The 23,355-nt window shown below is 41.6% G+C and overlaps 3 protein-coding genes across 3 annotated transcripts; 2 read left to right on the forward strand and 1 right to left on the reverse strand.

Moving 5' to 3' along the window:
• The first annotated feature begins 9,214 nt into the window (after positions 1-9,214).
• On the forward strand, positions 9,215-13,943 carry LOC133901382 (plant UBX domain-containing protein 8-like). Its single transcript, XM_062342748.1, has 10 exons — positions 9,215-9,450; positions 10,351-10,412; positions 10,519-11,059; positions 11,141-11,238; positions 11,330-11,567; positions 11,650-11,838; positions 11,919-12,083; positions 12,558-12,701; positions 12,830-12,886; positions 13,529-13,943. The coding sequence occupies exons 1-10, from the start codon at positions 9,367-9,369 to the stop codon at positions 13,640-13,642; spliced, it is 1,692 nt and encodes a 563-aa protein (XP_062198732.1). The 5' UTR covers positions 9,215-9,366; the 3' UTR covers positions 13,643-13,943.
• Positions 13,944-13,984: 41 nt separating this feature from the next.
• On the reverse strand, positions 13,985-14,908 carry LOC133901383 (anther-specific protein MZm3-3-like). The gene is made up of 2 exons (XM_062342749.1): positions 14,466-14,908; positions 13,985-14,363 (listed from the first exon to the last, which is right to left on the reverse strand). Exons 1-2 carry the CDS (start codon positions 14,725-14,727, stop codon positions 14,359-14,361), a joined length of 267 nt encoding a protein of 88 aa, XP_062198733.1. The 5' UTR covers positions 14,728-14,908; the 3' UTR covers positions 13,985-14,358.
• A 1,900-nt stretch (positions 14,909-16,808) lies between these two features.
• Positions 16,809-19,981, forward strand: LOC133901384 (E3 ubiquitin-protein ligase BIG BROTHER-like). Its single transcript, XM_062342751.1, has 7 exons — positions 16,809-16,947; positions 17,390-17,554; positions 17,654-17,718; positions 17,846-17,890; positions 18,991-19,115; positions 19,233-19,341; positions 19,634-19,981. Exons 2-7 carry the CDS (start codon positions 17,410-17,412, stop codon positions 19,667-19,669), a joined length of 525 nt encoding a protein of 174 aa, XP_062198735.1. The 5' UTR covers positions 16,809-16,947; positions 17,390-17,409; the 3' UTR covers positions 19,670-19,981.
• The last annotated feature ends 3,374 nt before the right edge of the window (positions 19,982-23,355 follow it).

Here is a 23,355-nt window from a genome sequence, read left to right on the forward strand (position 1 = left end):
GGAGATATTGGAACAGACTGTGAGCTACGCTTGAGGCGACACCAAGGTTTCCTCCTCTCGACTCGGGGAAGCACAGTGCCATGCAACCCGGTGATGTAGGTGGTGGTGGTGGTGTTGGTGCAGTGGTGACGATGAAGTAGTAGCCGCGGCTTTCAAGACGATCCAGCATCGCTTAGGATCAGGATTAGAGTTTGTTAGGGTTTTGAGTACCTTACGGGATAGCTAGATCCGTAAAACGCTGACTCCTTTATATTTATATAGCGTTGTTCAATTTAGGATTACAATTATGTGTTGGTTGTGCCTCCGATTGTGGAGCGTGAGTAGCTCTCTTAAGTCTCGGACTTTAGTTATCTGTCGAGATTGTAACTAGCATTCTTTTCTTTAATCGTAAGGCTGTAAGGCTAACATCATAAGCTCATTTCTCAATAAATAACACATCAAGATAATGTGTTACAACGGTCAATAAAGCGTCATTAAAATCTCAGTAACTATAGTGTACTATTCCATCTCGAAATGGATATGCACTACGTTTAATGGGAGTTGATTTGCTTTATAGCCTTATTATTCAGAATCATAGGCTTTTCAATAACTCTATGTCGGCAATATGATTATGAAAAATATTGGGTGATAAGTCTTTAATAAGCGGATGCGCAAGATTTGACTTAGTATTTATATAATGGGAAAAATGCACAAACCCCCCCATAAGTCACTCCATTTTTGAGATTCACCCCCATAAGTCATTTTGTTGCAAAAACCCCCCCAACAGTAATTTAGATTTGCAAAAACCCCCCCAGCAATTGTTTAATCCAGAAAATAGGTTTTCTTTAATATAAAAAATATGTAAATTCTTTAATAATTTAGATAAAGGTTTTAAAAATGATTCCTTTGGTGAAATAAATAAAATGAAATGTTTTTAATTCTATTAATCTTATATATATATATATGTTTTTCAATGATAAAATAAATATTTTAATTATGAGAAAAATTTAGAAAATCTAGAATAATGTTTTAATAGGTTTTCTATATTTTTAATTATGGAAAAATGGTAAATAATTAGAAAATAAAGGGAATTTTTAATTTTTCTAGGTTTTCTATGTTTTTAATTTTAGATAACACATAAGGCAAATGTATAAGTTGCAATGGTATAAAGGGAATTTTCTCTAATTTGTCCGGCCGGCCTACCCATTGGTATGGCACTTGACCGCATTCCAGCGCTCGGCCTCTCTTCCGTAGATGCAGAGAGTTCGGCAAGATTTAGCATCAGTCTCCATTGATTTATCATTATTTGTGAACACAAATAATAAATAAAATTATATCCTTATTCCTCTAAGGGACATAATTAAAATATTTATTTTATCATTAAAAAAACATATATATAAGATTAATAGAATTAAAAATATTTTATTTTATTTATTTCACCAAAGGAATCATTTTTAAAACCTTTATCTAAATTATTAAAGAATTTACATATTTTTTATATTAAAGAAAACCTATTTTCTGCATTAAACAATTGCTGGGGGGGTTTTTGCAAATCTAAATTACTGTTGGGGGGGTTTTTGCAACAAAATGGCTTATGGGGGTGAATCTCAAAAATGGAGTGACTTATGGGGGGGTTTGTGCATTTTTCCCTTATATAATTGACGCTAATAGTTTGATCCTGAATTCTATCTTTTATAACACGGTATTTAATATCAATGTATTTGCCAACAACATTTAACTTGTTGTTACTCATATAGGAAACTGCGGGCTGATTATTGCAGTATGTGGTAAGTGGTTTAGAAATATTGTCTAACACTTTTAATCCCGAGATAAAGTTCTTAAGACATATAACCTACTCGTAGCCTCAAAATATACCACAAACTCAGCTTTCATAGTTGATGATGCCGTAAGGATTTGCTTGGAGCTTTTCCACAAGATAGATCCTCTAACGAGTGGGACTACCATAGTCTAACATGGATTTCTTAGTATCCACCCACATCGTAAAATCTGCATCCGAATAACCCACAACGTCAAGAATATCAGATTTTCTATATATGAGCATGTAATGCTTAGTGCCTTGCAAATAACACAAGACTTTCTTAACGGATTTTCAATAGTCTGATCCTGGATTTGACTAATATCTGCCAAGCATCTTGGTTACAAAAGTTAAATCAGTGCACGTACAAACTTGAGCATACATAATGCTTCTAACAGCTGAAGTATAAGGAACTGACTTCATCTGATTAGTTTCAAATTAGTTCCTTAGACATTGGAATATCCTAAACTTATCACCCTTAATAATAGGAGTAGGCGAGACATATCACTTATACATATTGTATTTCTCTCTGTCGATATATGCCTTTTGTGACAAACCTAATACTCATTGGAACCTATCTCGGTGAATCTCACTGCCAAGAACATAAGAAGCTTCACTGATATCCTTCGTATAAAAAATTAGAGAAAAAAAATCTCTTAGTATCATACATCATGTCCTTATCGCTGCTGGCTAATGAGATATTATCCATATAAAGAACTAATATGGTGAATTTACCCCCTTTAAACTTAACATAAATGCAATTATCTACTTCATTTTTATTAAAGCTAAAGTTTGTTATGACTTTATCGAACTTAAGATACCACTGTCTAGACGTTTGATTTAGTCCATAAATTGATTTCTTAAATTGATATCCCATATGTTCCTTGTCTTTCATGACAAAACCTTCCGGTTGAGCCATGCAAATATTTTTTTTAAGTCACCATTAAGAAATGTTGTTTTAACATACATTGGATGTAGCTCTAAATCATAATGAGCCACAAGCGCTATAACAATTCTAAAAGAGTCTTTAGTTCAGACATGCGAAAATGTATCATTGTAGTCAATCCTTTCTCTTTGTGAGAAGCCTTTTGCTATAAACATTCCTTTCAACCTTTCAATGTTTCCCTTAGAGTCATACTTAGCATTATAGACCCATTTACAGTCTACTGTTTTGCATCCGTCGGGAATTTCTACTAAGCCACATACATCATTAGTGCTCATAGACACTACTACAGAAATAGGTTTTACTGTCGGCTCCAAAACCACCTTCACTGACGGTTTTGGAGCCGGTAGTGGGTAACGGGAAGTGATAGTCGGGGGACTATCACTACCGGTTCCTAAGCCAATAGTATTGCTCCTTTTAGAAACAAAAAAATGAGCTGGCTCAATTCCGAGTTGACTCAGCTGCCGCTCGCGTTGCCGCTCGATATGGTGCTCCCGCCACCACTGTCGTCAGGCACTGCTGCCACCGGAGAGGAAGCCAGCACCATGCTCATGCTCCAACCCCTGCCGCTGGGCTCTAGAGCCGCCCAGAGCGTGTGGTCGGCGTCGAGCTCCACGTCCGAGGCATCGTCAAATCCCACCCAGGCATCGGAGAAGTCGAGGAGCTACCACACTGCGCTAGAGTCACGGTGCTACGGCAGGAGGGGTGCTAGACCACGTGCTTAGGGGTTCAGGACCTTTAAGGCCTCACTGAACTCCTTATCAACCATGTCGCTCATCCGGCACAGGGTGAGGAGAGCCATGGCAGCGCCGACGGTGGCGTGCGGCGTGAGATGCAGGGTTGCCGACATCCACGCTTCCCAGTCGGGTAACCCACAAGGGAATTTAGCGCGATGGTTGGCGCCTTGGAGGCCGAGGTGCGTGCCATAGAGGACGAAGGTGTGTCCGATTTTTAATATGAACCGGCAGTGATAACTCATTATCATCATCGGTTCTTTTCTAAAATCGGAAGTGATATTGATTTTTTTTTTTTACGAACTGACAGTGATAATTGTATCACTGCTGATTTTTGATGATCTAGCAGTGATAAGGCCACATATGGGGGTTTATGTAGTAGTGAGACTTCAATTCATCCTTCATGATATCAAGCCACTTAGATGAATATTCACTCATCATGGCTTCCTTATATGAGTTAGGATCATCTATCTTTCCTATATCATTAACATCTTTATTCATGTAAATCACATAATCATTCAAAATGATAGATCTCCTGCCCCGTTGTGATCTCCTGATGGATTCATTAACTATTGCAGGACTTGGTACTGCAGGGGACTGCTGAGGCTCATCGTTAGGTGCAACATTAGTAATTTCAGAGTCCGTAATAGGGGGTGTAACAACAATATTCTCTATTAGAGGTGCAACCACCTGAGGCACAGGAACGAAAGTCTCTTGGATAAGCGGTGATGGAACATAAACCCACTTCTCCTCGAGATCTATTTCCTTTGGCTCCAGCTCCCCACTAGTTCTATCATTATCTAAGAACACAACATGTCTTATTTCTACAAACTTAGTTATTCTATCAGGACAGTAAAAATAATACCCCTTAGATATTTCGGGATATCCAATAAAATGACAACTCATTGTTTTAGGATCTATTTCCTAATATATGAATTAAATATTTTAGCTTCAGCAGGATAGCCCCACACATATAAGTACCTCAAGTTCAGTTTCCTCCCAGTCCATAATTTATAAGGAGTTTTGGGTACTGGTTTACTGAGAATCCAATTTAGTATATGCATGACTGTCTTTAGCGCTTCCATCCACAGTCCAACCGATAAACTGAAATAGCTAAGCATACCCCATACCATATCCATTAGTATACGATTACGTCTCTTAGCTACCTCATTTTGCTGAGGTTCAACAAGTGTGAAATATTAAGCTACAATGCCATTTTCCTGAAGGAATCTTGCAAAAGGGTCAAGATTTGCCCATATGAGGCATGCCTCCCATAATATTCCTCCTCGATCCGACCTCATTACTTTAATATTTAAACTGTGCTGATTTTCTACTCATCCTTAAACATCTTGAATTTGTCGAGAGATTCAGATCAATCCTTAATGGAAAAGATATAACCATAATGAGAGAAATCATCAGTGAACGTAATGAGAGAATCAAAACTATTCACTAATGTCACAGGAAAAGGACCACAAATGTCCGTATGAATTAGTTCTAAAAGTTATGTGCTTCGAGTGGTTCCCTTCTTAATTTGCTTAACATACTTTCCTTTAATGCAATGTATGCAATGGTTTGAGTCAGAGAAGTTTAAAGGGTGAAGAATCTCTTACTTAATGAGATGCTCAATTCTCCCCCTCGAAATATGACCCAAATGACAATATCACAATTTTGAAGAAGTCTCATCATTTGCACTTCTCTTGTGTTTATTGTTCACATCACACACATCCATAGACACAGATGATTCATTTAGATGAAGCATATAAATTTGTCTTGTATAACAACAAGACCAATAATATCTGAATTAAACTTAATAATGCACTTATTATTTCTAAAATTACATTCGAATTCATCATTATCTAACAAAGAAACTGAAATAAGGCTTCTCCTCATGGTAGGAACATAAATTACATTATTGAGATGAAGAATGAAGCTGCTATCTAATGCTAAAGGTAGTGATCCAACAACTTCAACTTCGGCTTCCTTTCCGATGGTGACTCTAAGACTTTGCTTCCCCCTTCTTAGGGTTCTCACGGTAAGAAATCCCTGCAATGAATTGATAACATGCATCGTAGCACTTGAGTCAATCCACCAAGAATTAAGAAAAAAATTGGCATAAAGAGATTCATCAATTAACGTTATAATATCATTTAGGAAATAAATACAATCATTCTGATGGTGCCCTGGTTTGTGGCAGAAATGACATTCATCCCCACCTGATGCTCCATGAGATGCAGGAGCAGAAAGAGCAGGTGCATTGGGCGCTTTGTGTCCTAACTTATCAGATTTATAGGAGAAATACAGTTTTTTCTTAGATTTATGATCCCTTTGAAATTTTCTCTTGCTAGGGTCGCTAACATGATGCACATAATCTTTCTTTTCAGCCCTCAGCCTCTCCTCCTCTTGGACACACATGACAATCAGATTGCTAATGATCTACTTCTCCTTCTGAGTGTTATAGTTCATCTTAAAAGGAGTGAGTTCAGGAGGTAGAGAGGTCGTAATGAAATGGACGAGAAAACCTTTAGATATCTCCATGCCCATGACCTATAGCATTCCAACCATATCATTCATCATCATTATGTGCTCTCTGAACTTGAATGGAAGTGTTTCTAATGGGCATGTTCTGAGCTCTATCTCTGATTATACCTTGGACATCTCCTCTAAGAAACCATCCAATTTGGGCCAAAATGCTTCAAAATAGAATCATCATTTTCCCATCTCATTGTCTCGGAGTCCAAGTAATAGAGGGCAGTGGTCTGAAGCCTTCGTAGCTGCGCTCTGTAGTAAGCAATTAGGGAACAATTGTTACCAGTCGTAGGTGCAGAACACCCGGTCAACTTTGACCAATGTTGGAGAGTCTCTTTCATTTGACCACGTATATTTTCTCCTGATGAGAGGTAATTCCTTGAGCTCAGTGCTATAAAGCAGCCATCGGAAATGGCCCATCATTACACGATCTATGTTTTGGATTGTTTTTATCCTTTGACCGATAAATAAGATTAAAGTCACTTGTTATCATCTAGGGGCCCGGGCATTAAGCTCTAATATCTCATATCTCTTGCATGAAGAGAAACTTGTCAGCATCTGCTTGAGGTCTATATACACCAGTCATCTACCATGTTTCTCTATTTGTATGTGAAAGTTGGATTGAGACAGAATAAACATCCACTCTTGAGGAAATGACCAAGCAGCTTCCATCCCGCCAAACGAGCAGCACTCCACCTACGACTCCAGAAGCTGGCAGGAAAACATAGTTACAGAAGTTCGGTCCTAACATAGACAACATTTAAGTGTTGAGAGATATCTGCCATCTTCATCTCTTGTAAACATATAATGTCGGTGTTCACATAATTAACAACATCTCGGACATAATTTTTATCTCGCGGTTGAGTTCAACCCGCGAACATTCCACACAAAAATATTGGAAGGATTCATGGTGAAAAAGGATGATAACGATCGAGAGCCGCTAGAGCTTGGATGTGCGACATTGTAAGCGGCTAGCTAGAAAGTTTAGCATAAGTGTCTTGTGCTTGTTGATCTATCCGCTCTTGCTCGTCGATGATCCCAAGAGTGCGCATCACTTTCCTACGGGGTTGTTTTGTTGGTGAGTTTGGCGACTCGACACTGACTCTAGCAATGCGACGACTACACCATGGAATGAAGCCAGGTGGTAGTGTCTTCTTCCTTCTCTTCTATATTTTTGGAGCAGGAGTAAAAGGAAATTAATAATACTCATGTGTATCGGTTCAGCTCAAGAATTACACATGATGGTCATACCATACTCTGATCATTCTAGCTTCCACTTATCAAATATTTTCTTCAATGCATTCTTGTTCTCATCTAGGTACTTACCATCTATATCCCGATCAGTTGGAGATGGGACATCCTCTCCTGTTATATAACTGATGGTCATAAGTCAAAAAATATATATATATCAACAATAAAATTCATTACAAACGTTATCACTCACCCCATTTCTATGTTTCTCTCACTATAGCAACAAAGAATGCATCGTCCCCACTTCTACCAGAAATACCTGAAGTGTGAAAAAAATTGGGCCATGCCAAACCAATAACTGCCTTTGCATTCTTTCCCCTCGCACTCCATGACCCAGTGTCAATCCTCTGATGCATAGCGGCTTTTGATACAACAACATTGTAATCCCTGACACTTGGTGGCTCTCTAGTCGAAGATGTCCTCCTAAGCATCCTCTTTGAAACATTGCCTCCTCTAGTACTTCCACTACCACCTCCATACTCGTAGGAATCACCTGCCCTCCTCCTGAACTCTTCCTCCTCCCTAGACTGAGCCATGGCACGTTGCACATGTTCCTCTTCCGTCTCATCATTATCGCTTGTCAAATCTACGTGGGCAGCTGCCTCTTGTCTCCGAAGCCTCTCCTCAGGCCTTCTCTTCCTCTTTTCTCTTGCCCTATCAAGCTCACGCATGAAGTAATCACACACATTTGGAGGCACCATATCTCAACTTATAACATTCGATCCGCGCCCTATCAAATGTTCTTTTAACCTTATGGCACCACCGCCTTTCTTTTCCTTCTAACAGTAATTGCACATAAACCCCGAGGCCAAGTTATCCCCGTGCTGTCACACCACATCTCTATCCATCATTGATTACTGCAACACAACATATACTAGGCGCTAACCAACATTTACGGACACTGACCAACTCTAACAACCTAAAAATCGACCATAACCAACACTACCTAGTGAAATTAATTATATCCATACATGTTAAATTGATAAACATATAATGTCATGTTGCTATTCAAGCACATTTAATGAAAAATCATAATCGAGCGAATTTAACAAAAAATCGCTAGGATTTAGGCGGTTACCGATCGAATCGCGTCGAAATGCACTCGGAGTCGGGCCCTCTGCTTTGCTCAGTGTATGCAGTCGGTAACCGCTCCAATGCGGTCGGTAACCGACGCTTCTCGTTCCATTTTTTGGCTGTCTCCGTCGGATTTCTGCACCAACGCAGCGGATCTGGCCGGCCGGGCGACGGAGCTGCGGTTTTTGCCGTGGGACGACACGAGGGAAAAGTGAGCTGCGACGCCACCGACGAGAAGAGCACATGCGCCCTTATCCACTCGGCTAGGCCGAAACGGGCCGTTTGCACTGTGCATTCGACCCGTTTCGACCTTTTTCCAATATTCTGATGCTTTAACACATATTTGCTGATGTAAACTTTATTTTTTTTAATTTTTTTCACAAATAGTCTTAGAATTACCTCTAGTTTTTTATTGATTTTTTTTAAAATAAATTTTCTCAAAACCAATTTGAATATTTAATTCAAAATCGATTAATGACTATATTATAAATTCGATTAGTAGTGATATGACCAATAATCACGATTATCAACCGATAACCGTCGCAACCGTCCACCCAACCCATTCCTATCACACTCCTATTGCCATATGTGGGGACTGAGATCCTCTGATGTGAGAGAGTCAAGGCATGGATAAACAGTAACTGTGACTTTACCTCTCTATGAACTATCAGATCGGAAATAAATGAACGAGATCGATCGCTACAGCTCTGATACAGTACCGTACTACAGTGCAATCGCTACGGTATTTTATATACAGTATATTTGTTACAGTAAATTGCTACAGTACTCGAAGAACTGTTAACCATCTAAAAAATACTGTTCGCCGGTGACTTTCTTCTTCAAGTTAGAGGATCCGTTACCGTATGGGGTTGGTGTTGCAAAAGACTTAGCAAACAAGTCACCGGCTCGGTGCCTGAGAGATCAGAAGATTCAGAGCACCCCTCTTCAGTTTGCCGTCTCTCTCTCTCCTTCACGCACCTCCTCTCCCCTATCCTCTCCCTCTCCCTCCTTGGCGTTGCGTCGCCTCCGATTACCCTCTCGCTATGGCGAGGCCGCCGCAGGAGGCGATCGACACCTTCGTGAGCATCACGGGGGCCGACGAGGTCGTTGCCGTCCGCAAGCTCGAGGTAGCGCCCAAAACCCCTTTCTTCTCTTCCTTCTGTTCAGTTCCGGCGCTGGAATCTCGCGTGACCGCTCGGCTTGTGGTGGATTTGGTTGTGTCGGGTGGGGCGTTGGGGTTTGGCGTTTAATTGTCTTCGGATGTGAGGCGGATGTGGTTGGGGTTGGGGTTTGGGTGTGATGCGATGCGACACCGTTGGATGAGGGGGTGTTCCCGATTTGTTTCACCACTTCAATTACTTGGCTTGTTGAATCCGTGGAGGCGCTAGCGAGTGCTGGGATTGTCGTGCAGTTATGGAATGGAATTACGTTACCAAATCCCGTGGCTTATCTTGTCCCCCTGCTATTGTAATTTTTATTCTTTATAGTTCATCAAAGTCCCCTTTTCTTAAAAATGTCATCAAAGTTCAATTTCTGCTCCTCGCGGAAAAAGGGCCCAATTTAGTCACAGTGCATCCAATTTGATTAACATTGTTTGCCTGATCTGGCTCGATTTGCTGTTCCTGTTCCAAATGAGTTACTTCTTTTTAAAGCAACCAACTGAATTACTTGGGTCATTGTGAACTTGGGCTCGTAGCATTTGTGGAAATTTCTCCTGCATGTCTACATATTAGTGCTCTACAACTGAATTGGAGTTAGCTCAGGCAGATATTTCGTAGTTACATTTCCAATAAGCTTGTTGAGTGTTGACTGCACTTGGTGTCATACCATCACCGAATGTCTTAAGACGTAACACACATAACAGTTCGCTACTTTGATATTCATACGGTTTCCTTTTTCAGAAGGTTAGCTAACTCTTATCTTATAGATATTGCCTCCAAAGTGGTAGTTAAACTGCAACATTATTTGCCTTTGTTGTCATCTACCTATCATCTAGTCATAATGGCTAACTGACGAATTTAACCCAGGAACATGGCGGTGACCTTAATCAGGCCATCAATTCACATTTCAATGAAGGAGACAGCACGTTGTAAGTGTTTCAAATTTTCCCACCATGTTCACTTTGGATATCAAAGTTTGCTCCAGATATCCATACTGTACAGATTAATGATTAATGATAAGTTGGTGTTTTACAGGAACAGAATCAATCAAAACATTATACCTGCTAGCCATGATGATATGATGGATCTGGATGGACCACGTGATAATACATTTCAAAGATCTTTTCCTGAAACTTTCCGAGACCCTTTCGCGCTAATGGATCCAAATTTTCAGCAACAATTTTTCGATAGAGTTGGCTCCACTGATAGTTTCAGTCGTGGACCGCTGGTTTCACACCCTAGAGAGGTGAGAGAGATACCTACTGAAGTTAACGATAGCAACCCTCAGACAGGTCTATCTGGTCAGGCCCCCGTTATCGACGATGTGACTGGACATGAGTCTTCACATGGCCCTGAAGTTCGTGAAACTATCATAATTGATGATGAGGATGACGGATTGTCATCTGCACCATCTGCTCTTCGTTCTAATATCCCTAGCAATTCACCATGGTCAAATCCTTCTGTGCCAACTGCTCCTCCATTGGTTCATGTTAATGACTATGATGATGACATAGAAGAGGAAATGATTAGGGCGGCAATCGAAGCTTCAAAGACGGATGCCGAGGGACTGGCATATGTAAACTCCTTTTTTTTTATCCAACATGCTTTTGTGAATATTGCTTATAATGTGTTTCCCTAATTTTTCAATAATTGTCAGACAGTGGAGCAAGGAAGAGACCAACATCCAGAGGGAGTAAGCTTGGGAAATCATTCTGATGAAGCAGACATGGGAACTGCGGATGGAACAGTTAGAAGGTGAATATTAACTTTTACTACCAAGCTCTTTACTCAGGTTACCTTACTACAGCATCACTTAATTCCTGATACGTGCCATTTCCTTTTGGAGGCAAGGACTAGCTTCAGGAAAGGCTGGAACATCTAGGGAACCAATAGATGAGGAGAGCTTCCAAGAAGAGACCGAAGATGTAGAAGAACAACCGCTAGTTAGACGTCATTCCAGGCGTTTCCCTTCTGGGAACGAGTTAGCACAACCGGTGCACCCAGGTGCTAGCCCTGCGTTAAATTTTCAGCCTCAGATTAACTTGAACGATCGCCAGTATAATGGAGATGATTTCCCATCTGAGGTATTATAATATGTGATCCCCATCTGCACTGTGACATTTGACAGTATTTGCTTTATTCCTCACATCCTTCTTTTGTAAAAAGTGGGGTGGCATTTCTTCTGAGGAACATGACGAAGCTGTTATGCTTGAGGCTGCAATGTTTGGTGGAGTTCCTGAAGGACCAACATATCCGTTTCCCATGCCTTCTCACAGAAGCCCAACTCATTATCCGCCAATAGTGCATTCTCCGCCACCTGAATTAACTGAACAACGGTTATTACGAGAACAGCAGGTTTGAGGTCTAAGCTTTACCCATTTATTGGTAAATACCACAATATTAGGTGAGGACTATTTATTAAGTTTGATTTACAGGATGATGAGTACCTTGCATCGCTCCAAGCTGATCAAGAAAAGGAGTTAAAGGCCCTACAGGAGGCTGAGCTCCGTCACCTGGAAGAAACTGCCACAAGAGAAGATGCTCTTGAAAAACAGAAGCAAGAGGAGGAGGAAAGGCGTAAAAAGCAACTTGAGGAAGAGGTACATTTCTGTTACATATAATTTTGAAGTTGAATGGATGATAGGCAACGAATGTTAGATAACTAATGCATCAGTTCGTCATTGTGAGCACATGAATCCTGGTGCTCTTGTTATCTAATGTTGTGGGATTGGTTTAGGTTTAGATGGTGACTTACTCATCAGGGTAATATCCTATGTTTAGTCGAGATTGTAAGCAATGTGGACTGTAGTGCAGATGATCCTGTCTCAACTATTTTAGAGAAAATAAAATGTCATGTATGAGTGAGATCCATGTTCATCTTGGAAATAGAACACAAACTGGCAACAGTGTCTACTTTCCAGGAGACTTTTTACGATAACCAGCCACGTCGCTTCTCTAATTTCACTGAGGCTTACTTCATCTGTATATTCGTTGTTTATCCTATCTGTTTTATTTTTTTACTGGATATCTGCTTCTCTGTTTCTTATGTTGTCCCTCATATTTTATGAAAATAGGAGCTAGCATCCAATCTCGCATCAAAGCAAGCAGCATTGCCGTCGGAACCACCTCCAAACAATGAAGGTGCTGTGACACTTGTAGTTCGCATGCCTGATGGTAGTCGACAGGGACGTCGGTTTTTAAAATCTGATAAACTTCAGGTAAACAATTTTGAGCTGCCAGAATCCAGAACAAAAGCATTCATTGGAGTTGCTTCTTCCTTTCTCTTGTTTTTTTAAAAGAGACATTAATACTTGCATTGCATTTGGCTTTCTGATTTTTCTTGCAGTTCCTATTTGATTTCCTAGACATTGGCAGGACCTGCAAGCCAGGGACCTACAGATTGGTAATTCTCTACCACCATTTTAATATTTTCTTAAGAAGCCAGTTGGAATTATTTTATTCATGAGTTATGACATGTTTTGTGACATTTGAGCGATCTGTTATGCAACAGAGTGCTTGAGGTCCCTGTATTGACCTTTTTATGTTTCTGTCGCTGAGGTGCTTCTAATTAGCAGCTACGAATTCATCATGTGTTTTTTTATGTTCCTGGAAGCGCTCCTGGTTAAATAGTGTATATTTGGTAGGCTAGTGGGCTATGCAGAGGAGCATTTGGAAAAACCGTTGCCACACAAAAACCTTGCCCATCTGGATTTTGGATCTCTTGAAACTGGTCATTTATCGGTGGTATTCTGGCAAAACAGTATATATTTGGCAGGCTAGTCATATTGTTTTTTCATTGTGTTCCGTAAACCATCTATAATCATGTACAAGTGTACCGTGGGGTAATACTACGAAAGTTGGTAGAAACTGACCAAGCCAGTGAGGACTGATATGACTGCTAACCGGCCAGTTATCACTTGTTTCAGAACCCCTGAGTCCTGATGCAGAGTTCAGTTCTGTGTAACTATGAAATGTGGAAGTACAGTTAAATTCTTGCAACTATTACAATCGTCCAGTCTTATATTTACCATTCTGTATCATGCAGGTGAGGTCATACCCAAGGCGTACTTTTACCAACAGTGAGGGTGACGTATCATTCAATGATCTTGGCCTAACAAGCAAGCAGGAAGCCCTATTTCTTGAACAGATTAGAGAGTAGAGCATAAGTGTTAGTCATGGATAGAGATACCATATGGAATTGGAGGTTTTTTACGTTGTATACTTGCTTCCGCCTTTTGTCGGTAAGAAATTCAGTCCGTCGTATGGTTCAGTTGAGAATCCATGTTGAAAAGGTCAAATTCTTTTGTGGCACCGCGTCATGACACTGCGCTTTCCGTATTTTATGTTATGCCTGTTATGAAAGGTCTACGTCAGGGTAAACCGTGAAAGGCATGGAGGCAGGGTATGTATACAATGTGACACCTTACACAATTCATTTCAAAGAATGGAAAGCAATGATGAATCCTGCCGTGTAAAGTTTCACTATCTCTACATTCTATTGGTTCCTGTCGTACGTGTTCGTGCCCGTCGTGTCGATGTCGTGTGGCACTGTGATGGAAGACGCACGTTCGCACAATCGAATGCATGCAAAGCTCAAGGGCCTGCAAGGAGGTTGCAGCAATTGCAAAATGATATTTCGAGCGGCCTTAAGAGTTGCATTATGCTAACACATTCGCTGGGATCAACAGACACGACAGCCTGAACCGATCAAGGAAGGCTTGAAGAAACGAAACGAAAACGATCGAGGACACATTGGTGTGGGACAACAGACGTCGACAAGAGCACCAAGCTGTCGACGATGTTCTTATTCTTCTCGTTCTCCTTGCGCTTGGAGGCATTCTTCGCCTTAATTCGTCTCACGCACTGCACCGGCGATCACTCTGCGTGCATGGCAAAAAGAACGATCTCTTCAGCACAGCAACATGTAAATTTGATCGACCAGGGCGCAAGTAAACGCGCGTGTAAGCAAGAAGTGATCTTACGGCAGCTGATCGGCGGGAGGCCGCACTTGGGCGGCAGGCTGGTGATGATGCCGAGGGTGCCGCAGGCGCAGTCCCTCGAGACGTACAGACCCCAGCGCGGCGCAGCACTCCGCCCGGCACGCTGTAGCGTGCGCAGGGGGCCAGCCCGCTCAGCTGCGCCTCGGCCCCGTGCGTCGTGCCGCCGCCCAGCCCCAGCACTAAGCAGCAGCAGCAGCAGCGACAGCGCCACGAGCGGCTGCACCTCGGCGGCCGTCCTCGCCATCGCAAAAGCACCGGAGCGTAGTACGCCTCGTACGTGTTTCCTCGTGCGGCGCGCGAAGCAGCACTGCTGGCTCAGCTTGCTCGTTGGGTGGTGCGCGAGAAACGACGGCGGCGCGATCGATTTATAGGCGTGCGCGCGTGAAAAGCGACGGCGGCTGCGAGCCTCGCGTTGCTCACCTACTGCGCGCGCACGCACGCACGCACGCAGTGGCTGGGCACTTCGACGGAGGAAGGGCATCGCAAGCTTGTGAGCCACCGAACGTTCGCGCACGGGGAAAGATGTCGGACACCTGAATCAGAGTCGGATTCCGTGTCTGTATCTAGGTTGGACCTTCAGGGCCTCCCTGTAAGAGAAGGACACACTGGGCCGCTGGACCAGCTGTAGGCTGCCCAAGCCCACACGCTCGCGCAGTCACAGTTCTGAATAGCTGATAAATTAATCTAAAAAAACTGAAAAATTAAACTTCCTCTCAAATTTTTTTTTTTGTGAAAGCCCTCAAAAAAATAATTGAAGTGACTCTGCAAAAAGAAGTGATAATTAGTCGTCATCATGGGCTAATCGCCTTGCTACTTCTCGAATATTCCCATGGTAGAATGGTGATCGCGTTTTGCAACTTTTCTCCGAATATATTCCACGCAGATGTCACCTTCCATTTAAATTACCGCCACTTTTGGAGTTTATACGTCGAGCCTCTGAGTTTATACAGTGCAGCAGTAGTGAGCTTGAAAAGATTATGAACTAGCTTGCACCACGCGTGTTGCCATGAGAGGAGTCAAAATTGTAAATTGCCATCATAATATATATCCGTAATATGCAACCATATAATATGTTATACCACATATAACATATTGTATATGTTATAACATATATGTATTCATATATATTACACATGTTATATCCATGTATGTATCCATGTGTAATTATATATCATATATGTAATTATATGTTGTATACATATGTATCCATGTAGTATATACTAACAATATAGTATCATGTATCTATATGGTACAAATTGTGCGATCATGTACTATGCATACATACGCAATTATTAGTAATATGTAATATTGTAACATATATGTTATGTTATATATATATATATATATAACTTTTTATATACATACAATTACAATTATATATGGTAATATGTAATATCCATATATATAATATGTTATGTAATATGGACACAATATTGAAATGGTAAAAATGCATATAATGGACCATCGCAAAGAAAAATACTTTTTCACAAAGTAACCTAGTGTTGGAAATAATTTTAGAAATTATTACAACACATGAGAAGAATATTAGTGAATTTTTTCAGATTTTTAGGAATTTGTTTTGGGCTTAAAAATTGTAAGAAGTTCTAAAAGTAGTTCTCTTTAAAGTTTTTTATTTTGAAACCTACACTAGGTATTGAGGTGAATACTTTTAAAATGACTTTATCATGAATCATAGAGCGCATAAGAAAAAGTTTGTGAATTTTGAAGCATAAGAAGCCTCACTGTCCGAATACAGAAAGAGTGGAGGAGAAGCCCACCATGCGGATACTGTTCATCCGAACAGTGCAATCAGTATGTTGGATAACATCAGCCACGCGACAGAGGAGCAATGAAAAGGAATTTCTGTGCCACAATTTGGTAACAAAACCGTGCGAGATCGATCAACTGGAAGCTACTGTTCTGTAAGGACCTGCTGTTTTGTTTCTGAGTTGTAAGCCACTCCCTATCTATGTGATAAGGACCTGCCACCGGTTTGGTTCACCTAGCAATGGAGCGGCATGAGGGTGCAAGCCTAGGTGATGTGATGTGCTCATGGACAGCCTAAGCGCATTGTTAAACGCTGTGAGCCCAGGTGATGTGATGTGCTCATGGACAGGACAGCTAAATACAGATGCGTCATTGCAGCATCCATAGCTTATCCTGCGAATTTAGGATTTTTAAAATGAGGTTTAGTTAACGAAAGGAGAATGAAAAATGAAGTAGTTGCATAGTTAAGAATAAGGGTATCAAGAAATAAAGAAAACAATCAAAAGAAAACAAAAAGAGGATAGTAAGTGGTCTACATCACTTTGACTTATGAGCAACCACGCTCACGTCGGTTGAATAAAAGCTTCTGGAGTAGCACATACACAGTTGGTTAGAGAGAGGGGAGAGGGAGAGGGAGGCGGCAGCGGCGCCATCGATCACTCTGTTCTTCTCCGCTGATCCAGAGGTAGGAGGCAAGGTACGCGCAGCTATCCCCTTCCGGTTCTTTTAAGAAGACAATCGTTGGATGATTGTGCGCTCTTGATCTGGAACGATTTCTCTTTGTTCCTTTTGTTTCTTGTGTGATTGGTTTCTTGATCGGAAAGAGATGGAATCCCAATACTCCTGCGTCAAAATTCTCTCTTTTGCTTGGTCCCTTGGGCCTGTGGCAATTGGAAGGCAGATTCTCCTCATACCCATGCAATTCCGTAGTGATTTGGATAAAGTAGTAGTCATTCGATAAATCAGACCTATATTCGGTATGGAAAGAGCAGGTTCACATTGCAAACATCAGCTTTCACTGGAATCATGAACTCGAAATCCAAATGTTACTTCAGTTCAGACGATTGCTCAAACATGTTTAAATCTGTAACGTTGATTTACTCGTTTCAATCCCGCTCTTCACCGCCAAATTGTTGCAGGGAGGTGCCATATTCCATCAATGGCGACTCCCACCACCTATTCTGTCCGCGTCTCCTCAGAGACTCACAAAATCGAGGCCTGGTTGGCGTCTGACGAAACTCTGGCTAGGCAGCTGCAGGAGGAGGAGAACTCGCGTGACGCTGCCGCCACGAGAGAACTCGCCGGTACAGCTCCACTCCCAGAATCTATCGATCACTTCGTTTTACGCGATTCCATTAGCTGTACTCAACTCACCACATGTTCATGATCCATTTGTATTTCAGGTAACGTGTCCTTGGAGCCATCGTCACCGGCTGTTGAGTACAGGCCAGGACAAAATGCAGCTCAGGTTTGTTGCTTTGGCACTCTTCTGTTTGAACTTTTTGGTTCATTGGGATCGCCATCTTACATTGAAAGGGACTCCATTAATCGGAACTCTGAACTCAAATACTGTCGATGATTTGTTTGCGCATTAGGTTACGAGGGAAGACAATGTTGACCCGGATAATATGTCGTATGAGGTATGTCAGTTATTCTTTCATGAAATGGAAGGAATGATGTGAATTTCTCATGCCATGTAGTATATGGTAGCAAAGAGTAAAATTTTAGGGCAAGTACATTGGTGCTATTTTATAGGCCATCTCATGTATTGGTACGTAGTCTTGAGATGATTTAACAGACAACCTGTGCAATGGATTGTCTTTTTCGCTGTCTCATAGTAATTTTATAGTTTCTTAATTTGTGCATTAAACAAATGAATATTATGAATGTATGGCAATAACAACTCGTACAATAATGTGGGAGTAGTCTGATAGTCATAAATTTTAGCTTATCATACCATCGCTTTGCAAAATAATGATATCCTTCTCTCTCCTCCACATCACCTAAAATCCTCTACATAGTATTGCATGAGACGACCTATGAATAAGATGGCTGATGTGCCCTAACTTGGGGGTTTAGGTAGAACAATTAGTTTTCTCTTTTCTGAACATACCTCGTGTGAGGAATAGAATATTCAAGGTATACAGCATGTTTGACTGTATTCCTGTTGTACTGGGCTCCCAAGCACCGATTATAGTGTCCAGCATAAATGTGGAGTGAATATTGATCGTAGAAAAAACGGCAATTCCTTTTTTTCTGAGATTGTGTTAAACCCTACTATCCTAGTGGTAGTGTCACTTCTAGCTACTGAATGTTCAGACTGCTGAACTGAAGTCATGATATGGTTTGGTTCATTCCTGTCCTTGACTACTTGTGCTGTTACTAAGGGTCAGGCCAATGGAGCCAATTTCAGTGTTGACTTATGTCCACATGCTTTGAAATTAAGGAGTGCAACTTCCATGCTTTATAGAATGCTTAAAACCCCAAAAGTGCAAATTGTTTTGAATTACATTAGAGTAAGCCGGACATGCTAAGTTCACAATTATAGAACAAGAACTAGGATTTATACAGACCACAAGTCTTGAGTGTCCTAAAACATTCAGGGGTTCTCTTTGGCTGGGCAGCAGCAGCTACATCTTTCAGCTTCAGAGCTTTAATAGAAATCTATTGCTTATGTTGGATCAAACAATAATCTTATTTATAGGGGATTCTTATTGTAAAAATTTTGTAACTGTTGTAGCAACTACAAGCAATGGGGGAAGCAGTAGGAACTGAGTCCAGAGGATTGTCTGATGACCTGATATGCTATCTGGTGCCATTTAAGCACAAGTGCAACTTCTTCTCCAGGAAAAAGAACAGTGAGGAGTACGTGACAGTCACTTTTACTTCGTCAGATTTGCTCATCCTTTTTTGATTTTGGTAGTTATTGTACACGTTTTAAGTTTCTGACGAATACATAACTTCATGGTATCTTCCGTGCAGATGTGTGATCTGCAAAACGACCTATAAAAGCAGGCAGAGGCTGATAAGATTGCCATGTAGCCACTGTTATCATGCAGGTTGCATAACCCGCTGGCTTAAGATCAACAAGGTACAGTACAGTTCTGGTTTGATATCTTGCTTCTAAAATCGAAAAAGGAGAAAGTGTTCTCTTCCTTGTATAGATGCTAATATATGCTTCAGATGTATGAACATTTTTTTGAAATATGAACAAAATTTCTGCTGTATTTGAATATCTTTTATGAAAGCAACTCCCAGTTTGTATGCATCAAATAGAGAGAGTATGCATTGTCTGAACTCTATTTGATGCATAGATATTATTTCCTGCTAAAACTTAGGTGTCATGGTAGTATCACCTGATCTCTACCTTTGTGTTGATTCAGGCATGCCCAATCTGCAACGAGGAGGTATTTGGATGAACTACCAAGGCTCCTGGCAAATGCTGCAGCTTCATCGTTGCACTGTGTTTTCAGAACGCGTTGGGCTCATAGCCTCATATGGCCCAATACTATGCGAGTCTAGTTGGCCTCGTGTGCTTAAGGAAACTGTCTTTTGGTTCACAAGTTCGCACGTACTGCTAATTGAAGCAGGTCATGTTTGATGATGCGCCTATCCAGCCTAGTTTTATCACAAATTGATAAATCTGTGTGGGTATTTTGGTACTTTGGTTGCCAGTTTTCTGACAATGCAACTAAGCAGGAGTAGTTCAGTAGAATGATATGCTTGTCTCTGTATCTCTCCCTCTTCTACATAATTTAATGCTGGAAATAAGCAAAATTATGGATATTATAGTGATTCTGAAGTATGTCAGATAGTGGGTGTGTGAACAGCGTTTTGGAAACATAGGGAGTTGATGAGTCGGCATTCGGTGAAGCACATGATGAATTGTGTGTATGACGAATTTTGAGATGTGAGGAGTTATACAGGTTCGGGTTTCCTATAGATCATGTGTGTTATGTTTATGAAGGATCTGAGTGGGTTACAGAGGGTGCTTTAGTTGGTTGTTTGGTTTTTTTTCTCCTTCCTTACAAACGGAGTCCTCATCCTTTTATATAGGAGGGAGGAGGAGAAAGGGGAGCTCCCGGCGTCGGTGTGATGGTCTAGGTGATGATGCCACCGTATACCGCGCTTTGTGCAGGAGCTCCTCAGGACGGCATTGGGGATGTGGGGGATGTCCTGAGGCGTCTGCCTGTCCGGCGTCAGGCTGGTATCCCTCTGGGCATATAGCCAGGGGTTCACCACCGACGTTCGGGATAGAAGGGCCTCCGGCGTCCCCTGCTGCATGTTCCGTCATGCATACCTCGCGTTGGGTCTCGGAGCTCTCGGACTCTGGCTCGGTGCCCCATGCCTGAAGCACACCGGGTTCATTCGGATGGTACCCCATGACGAATACCTCGCGACAGCTGAGGTCCTCGGAACAGGACTCCACGGTTGCTGTGGATTCGTCCATGGGTAGCCTGATTATTTTCTTTGAACTTGTTGAAACGATGAAACATACCTCCCTACCCGGCGCGTCAAATGTTGAGGGTTAATCCCTGATAGTGATTCCGGAGTATATTGGACAGTGGGTGCGTGAACGGCGTTTCGGGAACACAGGAAGTTGATGAGCCAGTGTTCGGTGAAGCACATGATGAATTGTGTGTGTGACGAACTCTGAGACGCGAAGAGTTATACAGGTTCGAGCCTTTCGGAGGATAATAACTTTATGTCATATGCGTTGTATTTATGGAGGATCTGAGTGGGTTACAGAGGGTGTTCTAGCTGGTTCCCATGCTTTTTTTCCTCTTTCCTTACAAACAGGGTCATCATCCCTTTATATAGGAGGGAGGAGGAGAACTTACATGTGAGTCCAAACATATGACTCCTGCTCATCCTAATATCTAACCCAAGCCATCATTAAAGAGGACAAAGTGTGCCAACTTGCCCTGAGGGTTTGATACATCTTCTTGTTGTGCGTCGTAGATCTTTGGTTGGCACGCCGTCTCGTCCAAGTGCTTTGCCTGTCGCTTGTATGTGGAGTTATCAACTTGACTGACCAGCCTGCTGACACCGTTTCATCTGTTGTGCGACGCCGTGCTGGTCTGCACTACCCCACCTCGTAGCATTTGATGCCACGGGACGGGAAGGAAAAACACTTGAGTAGATATTAATAAATGTGATTGGACAGTTTATGTCAAGTTCAGCCCTGTGACCAGCGGTCGCCGGTTCAGACGAGGTTCCAATGAGGTTGGTTCCATAAGTCTCGTACTGGTCGCAGGACTTCGTACTCTAGTCGTGCGACCGACTAGTTTTTAGGAAATACGCATCCCTGATTCTTATATTTCTTAGTGGACCCTTTACCATGATGCCTCTATACTTCAAACACCGACACACTTCTTTTTCTTCCTCTTTTGCGGACCTCTATATCTCAATTGTGGCATCTTTGCTTAGTTCAGTAAAAAAAAATGTGTTTATGGCTAGTAGAATTTGAACTGCATCTTCTCAGTGAAAAGTTTGCTATTTTGTGAGCCAAAAATATCTTGGGGGCTTGGATTAGTATTCTGAGTGTGATTGGTTGTTTAAACAATGGTACTAATTACCAGCGAAATCAATTAATAAATGGTGCATGATCCAATGCTGACTCAGATCCACACCACCAGGGCATATATTCTTGTGTTGATACAGATGTCGGCGTCTCCTTTCCATTGTCGTATTGTTCTTTCTGCTACTTTATTGCTCTCTGATTACTTATTAGTTATCCAGTGTTGTAAAGTGTGGATGTAGACATGCAACAAACCTCACAGATGAACATTCTGTTGTACCTCAATGTTTCTTCTTTGTATAGTCCAGGGACCTTACTAAGCTTGGGTTTGTTCTGTAGCAGCAATGGTCACTCTCAATTCGGATTTTTTGTGCAGTTACTTCTCAGTATTTGCATCCTTCTGTCCTCTTGTCAATTTAATTTTGTGACTCAAATTTTTCCTTACTCCCTGCACCCCCCCCCCCCCCACACACACACACTTACACCCTCTTTTCTTTTTTTTTTCTTTTTTTTGCAGGGAAACAATTTTTGTGTATAGCACTGCAATCCAGTTGAAAGCTTCTTTCTGAAGCTATAGCACACACATACACACCAAAAAAAAGGAGCTTCTAGGCAAAGTTCCATGTTACCTGGGGCAATAGCAAATAGTTTAACTCATTTTTCAATTTTCCATGTACCGCTAAGTGAACCAGGTCATGCCCGTTAGAAGTCAAATCTTTAATGCATTTCAATTTTCACTCATTTTCTTTCAAAATTTCAACTAACTTTAGCAAGAATACGTACTAGTTAGCTTTACTAATATACAACAGGGTTTGGAACCTTGCCTGTGTTGTTCTTTGCACCAGGATTCCTGAACTTCTGGATCCACCGAAAGAAAGGAATGATGCCATGTACATCTTAAACTAACATGCATGAGCACCTCTCTCGTCCATTTGCAGGCCCTACCGATGTACAACTGGAAGCATCAACGACCAAACACTTGATGACTCAGACAATTCACAATTGCCTTCACGACGTCTATTGCACCAACGCATGGAAACAGATAACTTTAACTATTGCTGCAGCAAAGGTCCAGATCAGGAAATGCTAGTACTAAGTAGCAGCTATTATTGGCATGTTATGTTATTCTGCATCTGCATCTCCCCTTTGCTGAACTGACCGAACTCGCTTTTGCTTCAGTGAGCCGTCTGTCCGGCCAAGCCGGATGGAGCAAGCTGACACAGACGGTTCAGAAAAAAGAAAAACACATCAGTTTGTGGAATAGTTGCTCAATCATGCAGGTTTGTGTTTAGAAGAAAACTTTGCATAGATCTCAGGTCAGATGCTTATATGACGAAGGCTTGAAGCATAGACTATTGCAGGTTAGGTGGCAGTTGTCAAGACTAGAATTTCTGTAGTCTGCACCGCGCCCGAACCTAAGCAAAGGAAGTCCAGTGCAGCATGGCATTAGATTTTATCCAGAATCTATGCCAAACCAGCAGCTTGCATTGTTTAGAAGGTACTCATGCACTAGGACATTCATAGTGAGCTTTACACTGGAACAAATTGGACGTGACGTCAACAACAGCAGCAGGGCAGATTAAT

The sequence above is a fragment of the Phragmites australis genome, chromosome 20 (assembly GCF_958298935.1).
Source record: "Phragmites australis chromosome 20, lpPhrAust1.1, whole genome shotgun sequence".
In the NCBI taxonomy this organism is placed as follows: Eukaryota; Viridiplantae; Streptophyta; class Magnoliopsida; order Poales; family Poaceae; genus Phragmites; species Phragmites australis.